The sequence below is a fragment of the Mustela erminea genome, chromosome 11 (genome assembly GCF_009829155.1).
Source record: "Mustela erminea isolate mMusErm1 chromosome 11, mMusErm1.Pri, whole genome shotgun sequence".
Classification (NCBI taxonomy): Eukaryota; Metazoa; Chordata; class Mammalia; order Carnivora; family Mustelidae; genus Mustela; species Mustela erminea.
The window spans coordinates 87,244,995-87,264,019 of record NC_045624.1 but is presented as its reverse complement, the minus strand read 5'-3'; the positions used below and the strand labels follow the sequence as shown (position 1 = coordinate 87,264,019).

General features: G+C 36.8%; 1 protein-coding gene across 7 annotated transcripts in view; it reads right to left on the bottom strand.

Moving 5' to 3' along the window:
- Nucleotides 1–19,025, bottom strand: part of KMT2E (lysine methyltransferase 2E) — a 97,438-nt gene that overhangs the window by 33,495 nt on the left and 44,918 nt on the right. For 5 of the 7 annotated variants that reach the window (XM_032305481.1, XM_032305480.1, XM_032305484.1 and 2 more), the window contains 5 exons: nt 10,813–10,927; nt 9,522–9,751; nt 6,564–6,644; nt 2,014–2,072; nt 907–1,079 (listed from right to left, as the gene is read on the bottom strand). In XM_032305481.1, coding sequence (XP_032161372.1) covers nt 907–1,079; nt 2,014–2,072; nt 6,564–6,644; nt 9,522–9,751; nt 10,813–10,927 — 658 coding nt within the window. Of the gene's footprint in view, nt 1–906; nt 1,080–2,013; nt 2,073–6,563; nt 6,645–8,768; nt 8,911–8,981; nt 9,071–9,521; nt 9,752–10,812; nt 10,928–19,025 lie in introns of those variants that run through there. The other 2 variants (XM_032305485.1, XM_032305486.1) reach the window with 2 other exon arrangements.

Sequence of the window (19,025 nt, the reverse complement as noted above, 5' to 3'; positions counted from 1 at the left end):
AGAATGGTGTACTCAGAGAGATGAACTGAAAGGAACCCAATCCTAGTACTAAAGAAATATGAGGGGCACCTGGGTGGCTCAGGTCATAATCTCAGGATCCTGGGGTCAAGCCACCCCCTGCCCCCCGGGGGGTCTGGTACTCCTTCTCCCTCTGTATACCCCTTGTGCTCTCACTCTCTCTCAGATGAATAAAATCTTCTAAAAAATTATAAAAAATATGAAAGAAGGCATTAAATAGGAAAAATATGCCACAGTCAAGGAAAAATGAATATATGCACTTGTACCTACTGAAGAGTATGAAATAAAATTGGCTAAAATTAAAAATTAGATCTTGGAAACCTTATTTTAAAAAGTCCGATTTTATGATTCTGACTCAAATACAGTTATGCTTTTCTTTACGGTAGAGGAATCAAAATTCTTCTAAGCAGAGAAGAGATGTAAGAGCAATATTCACAGGAGATGTTGCGAACAGAAAGATAAAGTTGGAGAAATTAAATATGGTAAGTTATTACTACAATACGAGGTGATGAAGGCTTAGATGAGTTTGCAGAAGCAAAAGAAAGAAAAATAAAAAAGTAAGAGACATTCCAAAGGAAAAAATTAACAGTGCTTTTGAAAATCAATCTGAATGTCCAAAAGTAAAGATGACTTAAAGATTTTTGAGGCTGGGGGCACCTGGGTGGCATTTCTATGACTAGTTTCACTAGTGATGATTGCAAATCACTATGCTAACATTCTTCTCTATTACGCTCCAATCTTTTAAACATATTAAAATTTTAAAATGAGTTTTAAAAAGCTTAAGATTCTAACACCGTTTCTGGCTACCATCCAATACTCATCTGCCTTTCCTGTAAAACTCAGCTCCCACCAATTTCCATCTATACATCTTAAGAAAGAAAAACGTACCTTTTTACACTTTGAAATACTTTGTTCTTTCTCCCCACTTTTTTTCCTTCGTTTATCGTTAACCTTGGAAACTCTCGAAGCAGTTAGAGTAATCGATGTTGGGGTGTGCTGAAATGCAGTATATAATTCCACAGGAACTTCATCCCCACTCTCAGTTGCACTGGTATCACCATCTTCCAAGGCAAAACAGAAACTATTGTACTTGTAATACTATTTCAAACAAAACAAAAAACAAACTACATGGCATTCTACGTGGCAAACTGTTATAGCTCCATCTGTCTGAAGAATAAACGTTTTTTCTTACTTCCTCACCTCAACGACACTTCAAATGCAAACTACAAGTACCATTTCTTACACACTGAACTAGATACAGAAGTCTGACATTACACAGACATAGTGTGACTGTGGGAAAGCAGCACTTGCATAAACTGGAAGGAAATTCACAATTCCCTATGAAGGGGAATTTAGCCCTATCTAGCAAAATTCTACATTTATTACCCTTTCACCCAGTAATCCCATTTCTAGTATGTATTCAAAGATAAAGTGAACGAACCCCCCCCCCCAAAAAAAACCTTATCCAGGAGAGTTTCATTGAAGGTACTACTTGTAATAACATAAACAAAAAATAAAAAAATACTGGAAACATCCTAAATGTCCATCAAACAGGAAGAGTTCAATTAACTATGATTATTCAAAACCATTTGTACTAGTACTGTTTTAAGCCAAAATCAAAGTTATATTGTAGTTACACTTCTAAAATCTATTCTTAAAAATGAAAAACTACTACTCCATTATGATAAACTAACGGATCACCATCTCTCTGAAAAGCAAACATATTTTAATACTTCTTTAAACCAATTTACCTTTGTAGAAAAACATGGATGATTTATAATTTTTATTTTCCTCTACTTCCTACGTTTTCTAAAATAAGTACATTCTTATTCTATAATCTGTTAAAAAAAGAATATTTAAAATCTCTACCTGATTGTAAGTCATATACACAATCAACATTCACTGCTAAGGTGTTTACATCTGACTGAAATACGCAGGCCACCCAATTCTCTTGATAACACTGATCTTCATTTAGTATAGATTCTTTTCACCTACCTGACATATTCTCCCTTTTCCGGCGTTGTAGTAGCACTGCCCTCTCTTTATCCAAACTCCTGTATTAAAATATTAATGATTTATCATCAAACTTTCATGAATTTAGGTGTAAGCAGCTTGGTTTTAAACGTGATAAACTTTACAATTTCTCTAATATGTTCTTACTGAAAAATGAAAAGTATAAAATATTATGTATTGTCCCTTGCCTTAGTTAGATCTTATCCAGCGTAATCAGCAGCAGATGCCAGTTAAGTGACTCTACTGTACTTCTAAGAAAAAAACCTTTTACTTAGGAAACAGCAAAAAGTCTGTTAAAAAAAGGATGCTATTTCATGAAAAAGATGGGGTTATCTTGAAGGGATGGAAAGAAATCAATCAACCTCAACATACCACTATAAAGTGACCTTATGCACATATTTTTTTTAATTTTTATTTTTATTTATTTATTTTTTAAAAAGATTTTATTTATTTATTTGACAGAGAGAGATCACAAGTAGGCAGAGAGGCAGGCAGAGAGGGAGAGAGAGAGAGGAGGAAGCAGGCTCCCTGCCGAGCAGAGAACCCGATGCGGCACTCGATCCCAGGACCCTGAGATCATGACCTGAGCCGAAGGCAGCGGCTTAACCCACTGAGCCACCCAGGCGCCCTATGCACATATTTTTAAGAGAAAAAATGAAATGTGGCAAAAACTATAGTATACTATCACTTACCTAAGTAAGGTAAGAAATACAAGTATGTATGTATATATCTGTTTCTAATAAGGAAACAATGGAAAGAATAATCCATTTTTTATCCTACTTCAGGGGTGGAAGGACATAATCACATTAGCATATAGTCATAAAAATAAAGTACAAAACAATCCTAAAAATAAAAAGTAACTAGATTATTCATATATTTCTGATAGGAATATAAAATGGTACAACTGATCCACAAAATAGTTGGGCAATTTTGTGTAAAACTAAACACGCTACTACCACGTGACTGAACAACTAACTGCACTTTCAGGCATTTATCCCAGAGAAAACAAACTTAACACTCACACCAAAACCTGTACACAAATGTTCACAGCCACTTTATCTGTAATAGCCCAAAAGTGGAAAAGACCCAAATGTCCAATGGGTAGGTGGTTACTGTACATATATATCACAGAACACTACTCCGCAGTAAGAACGAACAAAATACTAGTAACATGCAACGAATTAGCTGGCTCTCCTGAGAATTACGCTGAGTAAAAAAAGCCAATCCCAAACAAAGGTCACATACTGTATGATTCCATTTATATAACATCTTTGAAATGACAAAATTATAGCCATGGATTACAGATTACAGCAGTGGAGTTGCCAAAGGTCAGGTATGAGACGGGTGGGAGAAGTGGGAGGTGGTGTGGCTGTAAAATGCAACATTAGGGATCCTCTCCATGGAAATGTTTTGTTTCTTGACTGTATCAATGTCAATATCCTAACCGTAATACTGTATTAATAGTTTGGCAACATGTCACCACAGGGGCAACTGGGTGAAGTATATACAGAATTTCTGTATTATTTCATAACTGTATATGAATCTGTAATTAACTCAAAATAAAACGTTTTATTTTAAAAAATCAAAAATAAAATAACATCAACATAGTGTGTATTCAGCTGGTATTATAATCACAGTGAAATCCTTTTAAGGGACTTTAAACACAATAACTATACATTCCTTGTGGCATATAACTTAAGAAAAAAAGTTCTGAACTCTTTTACATAGGGGCAGCACCTGGCTGGCTCAGCAGTGGAGCATGCAACTCTTGATTTCAGGGTCATGAATTTGAGCCACAATTTGGGTGTAGAATTTACATAATAAATAAATTAATAAATAAACTGTTTTACATAATCATATGGTTGGTGCTAGTGTTGGTATTGTTACTCTGAGACCACTGTATTTTTCTATGAAATGAAGCAACTAAGTAATTGGTGAGATTCTAATTACATTACTGTCTATACTTCTGGGAACTAGGACGTAAAAATGGGATAAAGAAACTGCTAAATGAAAACTTTATATTCCTAAATTTAAACTGCAATTATCTGTATAAACTCATGTACTTTATCTTAAAAATAACACACAAAACGTATTTCCTAGCTTTGTCTAAAAAAACAAAGACCTAGGAACATGACCAATCCGGTAGGAAGGAGCATGACTAGCTCTCAGATTCTACAACTGAAAACCAATTCTTTTTTTTTTTTTTAAAGACTTTATTTATTTTTATTTGACAGAGAGAGATTACAAGTAGGCAGAGAGGCAGGCAGAGAGAGAGAGGAGGAAGCAGGCTCCCCGCTGAGCAGAGAGCCCGATGTGGGACTCGATCCCAGGACCCTGAGATCATGACTTGAGCCGAAGGCAGCGGCTTAACCCACTGAGCCACCCAGGCGCCCCTGAAAACCAATTCTCAAGTTAGAGGCACAAGAGTATAAAATAAGCTCAAGACGACTTCTTACACCAGAAAGCACAAAACCTATCAAGTACCAGTAGGTTACGGTCATAAGGGCTCAAGAGCAAACTTGATGAGGTTCCCAATGACCAAAACTGGACAAAATTTGAGTATCAATAAGAAGAGTAACTGCAACAGACTGATATCCAAGATGTTTAAATCCCTGAATTCATAATGATACTTAAATTTCTTTTCAGTATTCTGAACACTAGTAAATAAAAGGTCAGAATCAACAAGCATTTATCCTGCCTTTCCTTACCGAAATACAGTTGACTCTTGAACAACATGAAGAGTTAGGGTCACCAACGCCCCCTCCCCATGCAATCAGGTATCTGCATATAACGTTTGATTTTCCAAAAACTTAAACTACTAAAAGCCTACTATTGAATGTCAGCCTACTGATAACATAAACTGTTGATTAACACATATTTGGTATATGCATTATACATTCTTACAGTAGAAGTGCACCAGAGAAAAGAAAATGTAATTAAGAGGGGGCACCTGGGTGGCTCAGTCAGTTGAGCATCTTGTCTTCCACTCACGTCATGATCCTAGGGTCCTGGGATTAAGCCCCACATTTGAATCTGCTGGCTCCCTGCTCAGCAGGGAGTCTGCTTCTCCCTCTTCATCTGCCTCTCTCCCCAACACCTCGTGCCCTCTCTTTCTCTCTCAAATAAGTAAAATTTAATTTAAAAAAGAAAATGTGATTAAGGAAGTCATAAAAATCATTTACTTATTGTATTGAAAAAAATTCACATTAAAAAAAGAAAAAATCCACATTTAAGTGGATCTGCACAGATCACAACTATGCTGTTCAAGGGTCAACTGTATTTCTTAAGAGAACTGAACAGTTAATATGGGAGAGTTTGTTTCTATAGAACTATTCCAGCTAGTAAGTTATAACCAATAAGATTAACATGGCACTAACTTGCAACCCCTATTAATGGATCTAAATAAGGACTATCAATCAGTATGTCCTATCACAGAGACAACCAGATATTATGTACTATCTGACAGAACAGAGTCTATGAAAAATCCTCCTCTCAGCACTCCCCAAAAAATCAAACCTACAATCCCATCACACACTTGTTTACAGAAATGCAAAGGATATAGAAACTGGTTATTATCATGATAATGCAATCAGCAAACAAATCAGAACAAACAATTCAGTTCCTTAAAAGGGAGACCAGAGTTGGTGGGGTGATGAAAGGAGGTTTGTATTACCAGAGTCTTAAGAGACAGATGTGTATCAACCAATCAGTATTTTAACCGTGGCTGAATGATAATAAATTTTATTGCATGTATAATAATGGTTTGGGGTTGATTTTTTAAAAATTCTTTTACAGATACATACTGAAAGACATATAAATATATATATATATAGAAACACATAGGGATACATGTATATGAAATACTATATCTGGGACTCCCATTAAAATGTGTGAAAGGGGGACGCCTGGGTGGCTCAGTTGGTTAAGCAGCTGCCTTCGGCTCAGGTCATGATCCCAGCGTCCTGGGATCGAGTCCCACATCGGGCTCCTTGCTCCGCAGGGAGCCTGCTTCTCCCTCTGACTCTGCCTGCCACTCTGTCTGCCTGTGCTCGCTCTCGCTCGCTCTCTCTCTGACAAATAAATAAATAAAATCTTTAAAAAAAAAAAAAAAATGTGTGAAAGGGAGAAGATATATATGACAGTCTAAATGAAAAAGATTGTTGAAAATTACTGAAGCAGGGTGGTGGAACAATTATTTTTTATGGAATACATGGATCTTGTAACTCTTTAACATAGTGCACTCCCGTGAAAAAAGATGCCATCACTTAGAAGATGTGCTATTTTATGCACTATTAATAAATTTTTTAAAAAATCCACAAAGTAAACTGTGGCATATTATCAATAGAAAGACTCTTTTAGAGATGTCAGAATTTAAAAAAAAAAAGAACATAAAAATGAAAAGTTTACCTTAGAATTGATGAAACACAGTAAAATCCATTAATTGTTTAATCCAGAATTCATACATAAACCTCTCTTAACGGAAGATTGCTTCAGTAAATTAACTGGCAATCTTGTAAGTATGCACAACTTACCTAGGCTGACAACGTTCACATAAGTATGTATCAGGAATATGCTGCCTGTCAATCCCCATGCAGTCAATATGTTGCCAAACACTTAAAGAAAAAGCAGAACATATAAAATGTTAACAGAATATTCTTAATTTAAGATGTGATTATCTATTCAACTATCACTTAGTAAGCACCCACTTTGAGTTTAGCACTGTAAAAGGTGCTGTGAGGAATTCATAGAAATATGTCCTTGGGGAGATAAAACTAAGATGCAAAGACAAGATGACAAATATAGGATTTTATATATATATATATATATATATATATATATATATATATATATATTTCTAAAGCAAATATAACTTTTAATGTGAAAGGTAGTATACATTATAAATATTCTCAAAAGTCACAGCATGAAGATGTCCACACTATTTGAAGTTAATGGGAAAATAACCCTGGTGAATAATGGACTTGAATTAAAACCTCATCTGGGAGATTAGAAAGAAAAGGTGTCATTATAGTAACTTTTCTCAAGTAGACAGATATAAGGAGCAACAGCCAGCAGGCAGTTATCTATATGAAGGGGGATTTTCATTCTGAGACATAAAGGGGGTAGAACCGGATTAGTAAAGTGTAGTCAGATTACCCAGGACTCAAAATTCAGGATGTGTACATATCTCCTCTGACAGGCACGAGGTAACACTAGAGGTGCTTTGGTGGTATACAGTTAATTCAAAGAAGTTAAGAAACCCAAGTAGAAAAACCAACTAAGACAATTTTCCAACATTTCAAAACTTAAAGAAGGACAGAACTAGAAAGCAGCAGAGAAGATAAGTTAAAGAATCCAAGATACATTCCATAAGGATAGGGATTAAACCTATTCTGTCCTCAAATTATTTTTATAGAATACATGGATCACTTTGAGGCAATCTCTCAATTTGCTACTATTACTTATTTTGTTGCCAGGACTTTAATTGGCCCAAAGCTGATAGATAGATAGACAGACAGATAGATCTTAATTACTCTTTATATAATAATTAGCCATTTCAAATATATCCCTACTGAGTTAACTATAGTATGCTTTTCACTTCTAAACTGGGAAAGCTGGGAAAAGACCTGGTAGGAAGTGGAAGGTAACAAAATATAAGATGTGGGGGGGAAGTGAGAAATAAAAGCAGAGCACCTGACAAGGCAGGTTAGAATAACAAACTGAATTAAATTTGGTAAGTAATAATGTCATGCAGATAAAAGTAGAAACAAAACTAGAAAATGCAATAAATGATCTGAGCTCTAGATGTCAAACTTGAAAGAGGAGTATAGGCTGGAGGTACATGGACATACACAGAGGCAATACAGAACAAAAAGAGGAAAAAAGGTAAAGCCTTGCAAATATACTACAGATTAAGCAGTAGAAAAATAGAACAACAACAACAAAAAACCCAGATTCATAACAGAGAGCAGTTGCTGAGAAGCAAATACCTTGAACAATCCAAAAACTGAACCGGTCCTTCAAGAATTTGCAGACAGGTATAAATCCTAAGGACTATTTCACTATTTTCTAATTGAGATAATTCTATATTATATCTAGATCATTGTAATGAAATCGAAAGAAAACACTGCATTAAAATGAAAACACTGCCAAATGGTATGTAATTTATCACATTAGACAAGATCAGCTAAGAGAAAGCTATTATTACATGATCAGTTAAAATATGAACTAAAATTTCCTAATTATTTAAAAAATAATGAAGAAAACAAGTTATCATTGAAGTTATTTTTTTAGTTTTTGAATTCACCTCCTGAATAAATTTACTGAGGTGACTGTTCATACTAATGATATGTGTCACAGGTAATAAGTATTTATTTTTAAATTTTAAAAGGTATCACAATAATTTTATTAAAACTAATTCAAAATATCACATCTTTACACAAAAATGCCGAATTTCACTCTCCAGTTAAGACTAATTCCTTCCTTCTGGCAAAAGTAAATCAACTTTTTAAAATATAACCCTATATGCATGTTTTTATCAATAACTTCCAACTCCTAATCATGTAATAGATGGGAAGAATATTACAAATAATGCGAAGTAATTTATATTTGGCTTTAAGATGTATTTTTACACTCATACTCAAATATGGGTATATGCTATACTAGTTCAAATCAAATAATGAAGCATTGCCACAAACATCTGACCTAGGAAATTGTGTAAAGCCACCGAAGTATCTTACCCCCTACAGTACACTGCTTAAATCCTCTCTGCTTCCTACTCTGTACAAGGGATGGACTCAGTAACTTTCAGGCTGAAATCCTACAGTTCCCTCTCCATCCTCCCCAACTCCCTCCCCTGCAAAACAAATCAAAAAACAAAACAAAACAGAACAACAAAAAAAAAACAAAAACAAAAAATGAAAACAAAACCCCACTTTCTGTCCCAATCACACCTTCTCTAGGGGAGGAGGCCTTTCTTGGTGGCTGAACCAGGGTTGGGGGAGGGGAGACTGTGGTTCTGGTTCAAGGAGACTCCAGAGGGCTGCAAGGTTCAAGTCAAAAGGAGGTGAGAGAGTCAGGTCAAACAAACATCAATCAAAATGTGTAATTCCCCCAAACTGGAAAATCACAGTTGACTATACAGCACAAATAATTCCAAAGGAAATTCAGAGGGCTCATTTTTCTATCTTGTCTACCACTATATGCAGTTGTATTATTATTGGATGAGCAAAAAGAGAGATGGGATCCTATACGAATGAAGTTCAGAACCAACTGCCTATTACTCAGTTAATAAGGAGGATTTCTAACAAACTCTAATAGAGCTTCTTTCCCATAAGAAATCTTTCTAGCAAAACACACTGCATTGATAGTAGCAATGCATCAAAAAAATGCGGTCACCAATTCCTTTAAAAGTGACTTTATCTTTTCCAAGAATAACAATCAAAGGTTAGCAACATTCAAGAAGAGTAAACGAACAGCGTAAGGTATTTTACCTGCATTTGTCACAACAGATCATATATCCATCATCATGTGTAAAACCACATATGCACCTGGTTACATCAGTACCGTAACTTCCATCCTCAGATGTGCTGATTGTTGTAGCACTGGAAGTTTCATCAAAGTTAGGAGTGGCAAATATGCCTACTTCATTTTTGCTAATAAGAACTGATGGAGGAGGGGAAGCCGGAGGTGTTGGAGGAGGACGAGCACCATAATTATGGTCCTGGATAATTGAACACAAATACAGTACAATATAATTCCAACAACAGTATGAACTTAGATAAAAATCAATCCTTAATTTGAATATTCAAGAAATATGAAATTGACCCACTTCTTCCCTAATACCTTTAAAATAATGACTTGTGAAGCTAGATATTAAACCATACTAGTAAGAGAAAATGTCTACCCAACCTCAGTCACCTGCACAGGGACTGGACTTCCCTCAAACTCCATGCCCTCACCTCCCTAATCAAAAGATATCCTCAAAATCTTTTGGTTAAAGAGCTCCGCTTTCAAGATAGAAGCAGGTATAAGATGTGTAGATAGGGGTTAAAAACAAAACAAACAAAAAAAACCCCACAAAAAAATCTTGGGAATGTGGAGACATTCTTAAAGAATAACAAAAACAACTAATAAAGACATATTATCCCTATATAGATTTTTAAAAATTTGGTGTTTACTCTGGTCCCAGAGGTAAAAATCCGTCATAATTGTACCTGGATAGTATCACAAATGTGTCCAGTTCTCTGTTACAATCTAACTTGTACCTAGCTATGCAACAAGTGAATGAGTTTAGATAAGCCTTCATTTTTTCAGCTATGAAATGGGGACAAAAATTATGCCGATCTGATGAAGCTGTTTTGGAAGATTAAATGAGATAATATATGTAAAAATGTTTAAAGTCTGGCACATAAGTGCTCAATAAGTAGCAATTATGTAATTTATTATAAAATTACTATATAATTTAGAATCAACAGTAGATAGTAAATACAACCCTATGTTTTTTTTTATAGAGAAGGTAAAGAATTACAACACTAAACTATTAATAGCATAAAATGCATAATAATAGGAGTAAGATTAATAATAAAACTTCTAGGGAATGCCTCCTTTAGAATTTTAATCCCTCAATATAGTGAGAGTAATAAAGTTAAACTATAAATTACATACCTAATTATTTAGGTAATATAAAACAAGTATTTTTTCTAAATATTGTTTTAGGCACAATACCACATCTTTCAACCTCTAGATATAAAATACCCTTTGAGAGAAATGTTGGACACTTACCGCATAGGGCAAACCGATGTAACTGTGTGAATGATGCGAGCTGCTGGTATATAACTGGTGGGGATAACTGTTGGATTTCTCAACTACCACAGGGCTAGCTTCTACGGATTCTGGTCTGGAGGGGGAAGAGTTGCATTAAAGAGAATTCCACTCATTTTTGTTCTGTTCATGCATTTAAAATTCTAAGCATTTATTTCATATAACTTGTTTCTACACAAATGTCATTATTTCTATACAAATGTTTTTTCACAGTAGGTAGACACCCTGTGGACAAGATACATCCTATATATCCTATCTAGATTCTGTGTCCTAACAACAAAACTTTTAAGTAAAATAGTATCTTGCCTCCAAGTTCAAATATAGTTGCCCTCTCACTAAGAAAAATTATCAGGGGCGCCTGGGTGGCTCAGTGGGTTAAGCCGCTGCCTTCGGCTCAGGTCATGATCTCAGGGTCCTGGGATCGAGTCCCGCATCAGGCTCTCTGCTCAGCAGGGAGCCTTCTTCCTCCTCTCTCTCTCTCTCTCTCTGCCTGCCTCTCTGCCTACTTGTGATCTCTCTCTCTCTGTCAAATAAATAAATAAATAATCTAAAAAGAAAAAAGAAAAACTGTCAGAGATTAAACATTCTTTAATATACTCAGTGGCACTGGGGACACTAAACACAGGGGAGGAGGAAAGTGGCAGAAACAATTTAAACAGGAGGAAGAACACACTGAATCTCCATGGAACCCAATGTCAATGTGAAGTACACATTTCAATGTTCAAAACTGTAGGTCTACATTAGTGTGCCAAGATGTAACAAAGCTCTGGAAAATATCATTAAAGTTAATGAATAGTTAAGAATAAATAATAGTAAAATAATAGTAATTAATAAATAAGTAATAAATAAAGTTAAGAAATAGGAAACTTCACAATGAACCAAGGTTTGCTTATAAAAAAAATATAAGCAGCAGGTAGAGTAATACTGATCAGCAGTTCTCACCTGCAATGGTTAGGTGATGATGACCTGACCATCAACTGATACAAATGGGACTAAATATGAGTAAGGAAGTAGGTAGTAAACCTACTTCTGAAGCCAATTCAGAATGAAATTACTTTCTGGCTTGCATACACAAAACATGACCTGTTTCTGTGCCTTTATTCTTACCGCAGCCACCAACTGAGAAGATTTTTTCGTAACACTCCTTATCTTACCTCTCATTAAAAACTTGCCCTTAGAACTTAGTACTTTTGCACTCGTTGTGGTTTAATACTTCTTAATGTACTTACACCCTAGCTTCATGTATCTATAGTCAACTGCTTCTTGATATACTGCTCCCCCCCACTCCCCTGTACAAAGTCTCAATTTAGCTCTAAGTGGCTGCTGTTGTTGAGATCTAGTATTACACAATCAGGAAAGAAAGGAAGCACAAACTGAAGTTGTCACATGGTTCTAGAGGAAAGAGCAGAAGAGCCTCCAAAAATGTTCTGAATACTTTGACAATCAATGCCTATGCTGTTATTTTAAAAATTGATTACTTTCTTTTAAAAAAGAAATTTTTAGATTTTAAAATCAACACATTCTCACTGCATAAAACTTAAATACATAAGAAAGTGAGGGATGTCTTCATCCAAATCTCAAACATACCCATGTTAAGAGGCCATGTAACTCCCTCTAAATTTTTCCTATCCATAAATAAATCTAAGAGCTGTTTATTTTTTCTTCATTTTTTAAACATACAATGTATTTTTTGTTTCAGGGGTACAGGTTTGTGATTCATTAGTCTTACACAATTCACAGTGCTCACCATAGCACAAACCCTCTTCAATGACCACCACCCAGCCACCAGAGCTGTTTATTTCAAAAACTGAGAATATACTGGGGCACCCAGGTGGCTTAGTCAGTTGGGCAGATGCCTCTGGCTCAGGTCATGATACCAGGGACCTGGGATGGAGCCCCGCATGGGCTCCTTGCTCGTCAGGAGCCTGGTTCTCCCCCTCCCTCTGCTTGCCACTCCCCCTGCTTGTTCCCTCTCTCTGTCAAATAAATAATCTTTTGAAAAAATTATATAAAAAGTGAGAATATGCTCTATTTGCTTTTTCATAATCAGCTTTTTCCATTTGTCAATGTCAATACTTATTACCTTATTTTTGCTAATAACTACTGACTTCAATATATAAGTGTACATAGTACTTAACAATTTCCCCATTCAGGAGAGGATGCCTGGGTGGTTCTGTCAGTTAAAGTGTCAGACTCAATTTTGGCTCAGGGCATGATCTAGGATTGTGCAATCCAGACCCACATGGGCTCCATGCTCAGAACACCGGCCACTTGGAGTCTCTCTCCCTTTCCATTTGTCCCTCCCCCCACTACACATACTCTCTAAAAAGAAAGAAAACAGTGGCGCCTGGGTGACTCAGTGGGTTAAAGCCTCTGCATTAGGCTCAGGTCATGATCCCAGGGTCCTGGGATCAAGCCCCCATCAAGCTCTCTGCGAAGCAGCTCTCTGCTTCTTCCTCTCTCTGCCTGCCTCTCTGCCTACTTGTGATGTCTGTCAAATAAATAAATAAATCTTAAAAACTAAATAAATAAGTAAAAAGAAAGAAAACAATTTCCTTACTGGTGATATTTGGTTTTCATTGTAAAAGGTATCACTGCATTTGCATAATACATGGGAGTATTTCTACAGTATGATCCCTGGGAGATAGAAATGCTCAACAGAAAGGTAAATGCATATAAAATGGATAGGTACTAGCAAACTGCCTTTGAGTGATTTACAATATCAATTGCTTTAAAATTCTTAAACAATTACACAGAAGGAAGAAGTCGGGGTGGCTCAGTCAGCAAAGCATCTGACTCTTTTTTTTTCTTTTTAATTTATTTATCAGAGAGAGAGAGAGGGGGAGAGAGCGAGCACAGGCAGACAGAATGGCAGGCAGAGGCAGAGGGAGAAGCAGGCTCCCTGCCGAGCAAGGAGCCCGATGTGGGACTCGATCCCAGGACGCTGGGACCATGACCTGAGCCGAAGGCAGCTGCTTAACCAACTGAGCCACCCAGGCGTCCCAAGCATCTGACTCTTGACTTCACCTGACTCGTGATCTCTGGGTCTCAGGATTGAGCCCCATGTTGGGTTCTATGCTAGCTAGGAGGCTGCTCAAGGATTCTCCCCTCCTCTCTACCTCTGCCCCTCCCATGGCCTGTGCCTGAGCATGCTGCCTCTTTCTCAAATAGATAAATAAATCCTTTTTTAAAAAATTATGATGGGGTGCCTAAGTGGGTTAAAGCCTCTGACATCGGACTCAGGTCATGACCCATGGTCCTGGAATCAAGCCCCGCATTGGGCTCTCTGCTCAGTGGGGAGCCTGCTTCCTCCCTCTCTCTCTCTCTCTGCCTGCCTCTCTGCCTACTTGTGATCTCTGTCAAAAAAATAAAATCTTCAAAAATAAAAATAAAAAATAAAAAAAATTATGTTGAAGGAAGAAGTGAAATTTAGGGAATTCCTGATCTATAATACTACTATTAAGGCAACATGGAGGTATTCTGGCCAAAAGAGAAAGATTCAGACTTAAAGAATTAGATCAAACTCTAAATATACTACTAAGGAGTATAGCAAAAACTTTGGCATTTTGGAGTAGTTAATGGTTCAGTCTAAAATATTTTTCAGCACAAAAGCAGTTAAGTTCAAGCATGTAAATAAGTCACAAATGCATAACCTCATGATTCAAATTAAATCTGTACCACTAACTATTATAGAAGAAAGCAGAAATTTTTTATCAAGATCCTCATTTCTACTAGAGGGTATTATGCTTAGCGAAATAAGCCAAGCGGAGAAAGACAACTATCATATGATCTCCCTGATATGAAGAAGTGGAGATGCAATGTGGGGGGGCTGGGGGGTAGGAAAAGAAAAAATGAAAGAAGGTGGGATTGGGAGGGAGACAAACCATAAAAGACTCAATCTCAAAAAACAGACTGAGGGTTGCTGGGGGGAGGGGGGACGGGAGAGGGTGGTGGGGATATGGACATTGGGGAGGGTATGTGCTATGATGAGTGCTGTGAAATGTGTAAATCTGGTGATTCACAAACCTGTACCCCTGGGGATAAAAATACACTGTATGTTTATTAAAAATAAATAAATAAATTTAATTAAAAAAAAAAAAAAGATCATTTCTAATGCTGCTGCTTATACCAAAAGTAATTTTAAGAAGGTGGTAATGGGGGCGCCTGGGTGGCTCAGTGGGTTAAGCCGCTGCCTTCGGCTCAGGTCATGATCTCAGGGTCCTGGGATCGAGTTCCGCATTGGGCTCTCTGCTCAGCAGGGAGCCTGCTTCCTTCTCTCTCTCTCTGCCTGCCTCTCAGTGTACTTGTAATTTCTCTCTGTCAAATAAATAAATAAAATCTTAAAAAAATAAAATAAAAATAAAAACACATGTTTAAAAAAAAAAAAAAAAGAAGGTGGTAATGGTCACTTTTTTAAAAAAAATCTGGTTGATGGGGTGCCTGGGTGGCTCAGTCAGTTTAAGCATCTGCCTTCTGCTTGGGTCATGATCACAGGGTCCTGGGATCCAGCCCCACATCAGGCTCCCTGCTCAGCAGGAGTCTGCTTCTCCCTCTGCCTGCCCCTACCCCCCACTTACACATACTCTCTAATAAATAAATAAAATCTTTTTAAAAACATTAAAGAAAAAATATTTTAAAGATTTTTCCTGACCCGTAAGATAGCATTTAAAAAAAGTCATACAACATATATCTTTAGAAATATTCTTTATGGGGCGCCTGGGTGGCTCAGTGGGTTAAAGCCTCTGCCTTCAGCTCAGGTCATGATCCCAGGGTCCTGGGATCGAGCCCCACATCGCGCTCTCTGCTCAGCGGAGAGCCTGCTTCCTCCTCTCTCTCTGCCTGCCTCTCAGCCTACTTGTAATCTCTGCCTATCAAATAAATAAATAAAATCTTTGAAAAAAAAAAAAAGAAATATTCTTTATAAGTTTCATGGTGCTAAATATCCTCAAAACTCTACATTTCTGTAACACTGTAAACATGAAAACAACTTTGTGACAAATACCAAAAGTCAAACATCTTTTGATCCAGTAATGCCATTTTCAGGAATTTATCCTAAGAAAGTAATTCCCACTAGATGAAGACCTGCAGATTTGAGATGTTTATTGTAATACTATTCATAAAACAATATGTAAGAGGAGAACTCATTTAAATATCCAGTCAAAAAATGACTAATTAGGGGCGCCTGGGTGGCTCAGTGGGTTAAGCCGCTGCCTTCAGCTCAGGTCATGATCTCAGGGTCCTCGGATCGAGTTCCGCATCGGGCTGTCTGCTCAGCAGGGAGCCTGCTTCCTCCTCTCTCTCTCTGCCTACTTGTGATCTCTCTCTGTCAAATAAATAAAATCTTAAAAAAAAAAAATGACTAATTATATCCAAGCAAACCTACTATATTTATAGATGGGTAACACCTTGGCAGGAACTCCTAGTAACAAAAACCACTATACTGAGATTACAGAAGTTTTCCTCAAAATCTTCTGGACCATTTCATAAAGCTTTAATAAATTTCTAATGTAGAGCTAAAGGGATAATATGCAATAACAAATTTTATGTGAATGGTTGCTACAGTGCTCTGTTTAGCCTATATACTTATATATATATCTACACACACACACAAACACACATATAAATACGAATATAGAGATACCATTTATCATAAAGAAACATTAGCATATTTCTATACATAATTATGTATCAAAACATAAATCATGCTGCTTTTTTCATCCTACGGACCAATAAGATTTCACCTATATAATTTTGATGTCAGTTTTCAAGTAGTAAGATACTTACTTGTACTCACTCATATATGGCTTTGTATGTGTTTTTAAATCACTGAACCAATGATCACTATTAAAAAGATACTCTCTATGCATGGGAAACTTTCCAAAAGATAGTCACTTTCTAATCTGAGAATTCAGTGTTTAAAAAAATAACATGCAATTAAAGTACTCATAATACATGAGCACTAAGGGGGCACCTGGGTGGTTCAGCTGGTCGAGGGTCCAACTCTTGGTTTTGGCTCCAGACATGATCTTATAGGGTCATGAGATGGAGCCCCATGTTTGGTTCTGAGCACAGCAGGAAATGTGCTTTTTTTCTTCTCCCTCTACCCCTACCCCTGTTCGCACATGCTCTAATAGATGAATCTTCAAAAATAAATATAGATAGATGCAATAAGGTATGGCCAAATGGTCAAAACAGAATTTGTAATGAACTCTCCTTTTCAAAATTATGAATTCTGTTTCCCACAAATTGAGGACATGAAATGCATACAGAATTTCTAATATGCAACTTGGCTCTAAAACCAAATTTTAAAATATGCTCTCTTAATCATCAAGACAGCATGGTACTGGCACAAAAACAGATACATAGATCAATGGAACAGAATAGAGAGCCCAGAAAAAGACCCTCAACTCTATGGTCAACTAATCTTTGACAAAGCAGGAAAGACTGTCCAATGGAAAAAAGACAGCCTCTTCAATAAATGGTGTTGGGAAAATTATCTGGATAGCCACATGCAGAAAAATGAAATTGGACCATTTCCTTACACCACACACGAAAATAGACTCAAAAAATAATGAATACTGTTATGCTGAAAATAAATAAATTTAATTTAAAATATAATAAATAAACAAAAATATTTAAATAATAATAAAAAAATTTTTTTAAATGGATGAAGGACCTCAATGTGAGAAAGGAATCCATCAAAATCCTTGAGGAGAACACAGGCAGCAACCTCTTCGACCTCAGCCGCAGCAACATCTTCCTAGGAACATTGCCAAAGGCAAGGAAGCAAGGGCAAAAATGAACTACTGGGACTTTATCAAGATCAAAAGCTTTTGCACAGCAAGGAAACAGTTAACAAAACCAAAAGACAACTGACAGAATGGGAGAAGAGATTTGCAAACGACATACCAGATAAAGGGCTAGTGTCCAAAATCTATAAAGAACTTAGCAAACTCAACACCCAAAGAACAAATAATCCAGTCAAGAAATGGGCAGAAGACATGAACAGACATTTCTGCAAAGAAGACATCCAGATGGCTAACAGACACAAGAAAAAGTGCTCCATATCACTCGGCATCAGGGAAATACAAATCAAAACCACAATGAGATATCACCTCACACCAGTCAGAATGGCTAAAATCAACAAGTCAGGAAATGACAGATGCTGGCGAGGATGCGGAGAAAGGGGAATCCTCCTACCCTGTTGGTGGGAATGCAAGCTGGTGCAACCACTCTGGAAAACAACATGGAGGTTCCTCAAAATGTTGAAAATAGAACTACCTTATGACCCAGCAATTGCACTACTGGGTATTTACCCTAAAGATACAAAGGTAGTGATCTGAAGGGGCACGTGCACCCGAATGTTTATAGCAGCAATGTCCACAAGAGCCAAACTATGGAAAGAACCTACATGTCCATCAACAGATGAATGGATAAAGATGATGTGGTATATATACACAATGGAATACTATGCAGCCATTAAAAGAAATGAAATCTTGCCATTTGCGACGACGTGGATGGAACTAGAGGGTATCATGCTTAGCGAAATAAGTCAAGCGGAGAAAGACAACTATCATATGATCTCCCTGATATGAAGAAGTGGAGATGCAACATGGGGAGTTAAGGGGGTAGGAGAAGAATAAATGAAACAAGTTGGGATTGGGAGGGAGACAAACCATAAGTGACTCTTAATCTCACAAAACAAACTGAGGGTTGCTGGGGGGAGGGGAGTTGGGAGAAGGGGGGTGGGGTTATGGACATTGGGGAGGGTATGTGCTATGATGAGTGCTGTGTGTGTAAACCTGGCGATTCACAGACCTGTACCCCTGGGGATAAAAATATATGTTTATAAAAAATAAAAAATTAAAAAAAAATGCTCTCTTAAAAAAGAAATATGCTCTCTTATTGACTAAGCCAACATCAGATACTGACCGGTTTTTTTGGAAGTTCCTTAATAGCTAATAAATGCAGAAGGAATGATCAAAGTAGAAAAATCACGAATTTTCAACCCTCTAGAGATGATGGATTTAGGCAAACGATAGCCAATGAATGCTAAAACCTCCAAAGGCTGAAAGCTGATGGACAGATAAGGCTGACAACACCTGAACCCGCTGATCTTTCTTGTCATCACTGAAAGTTAGACAACCAAGTTTTCTGTGCCTCTCTCATACTAT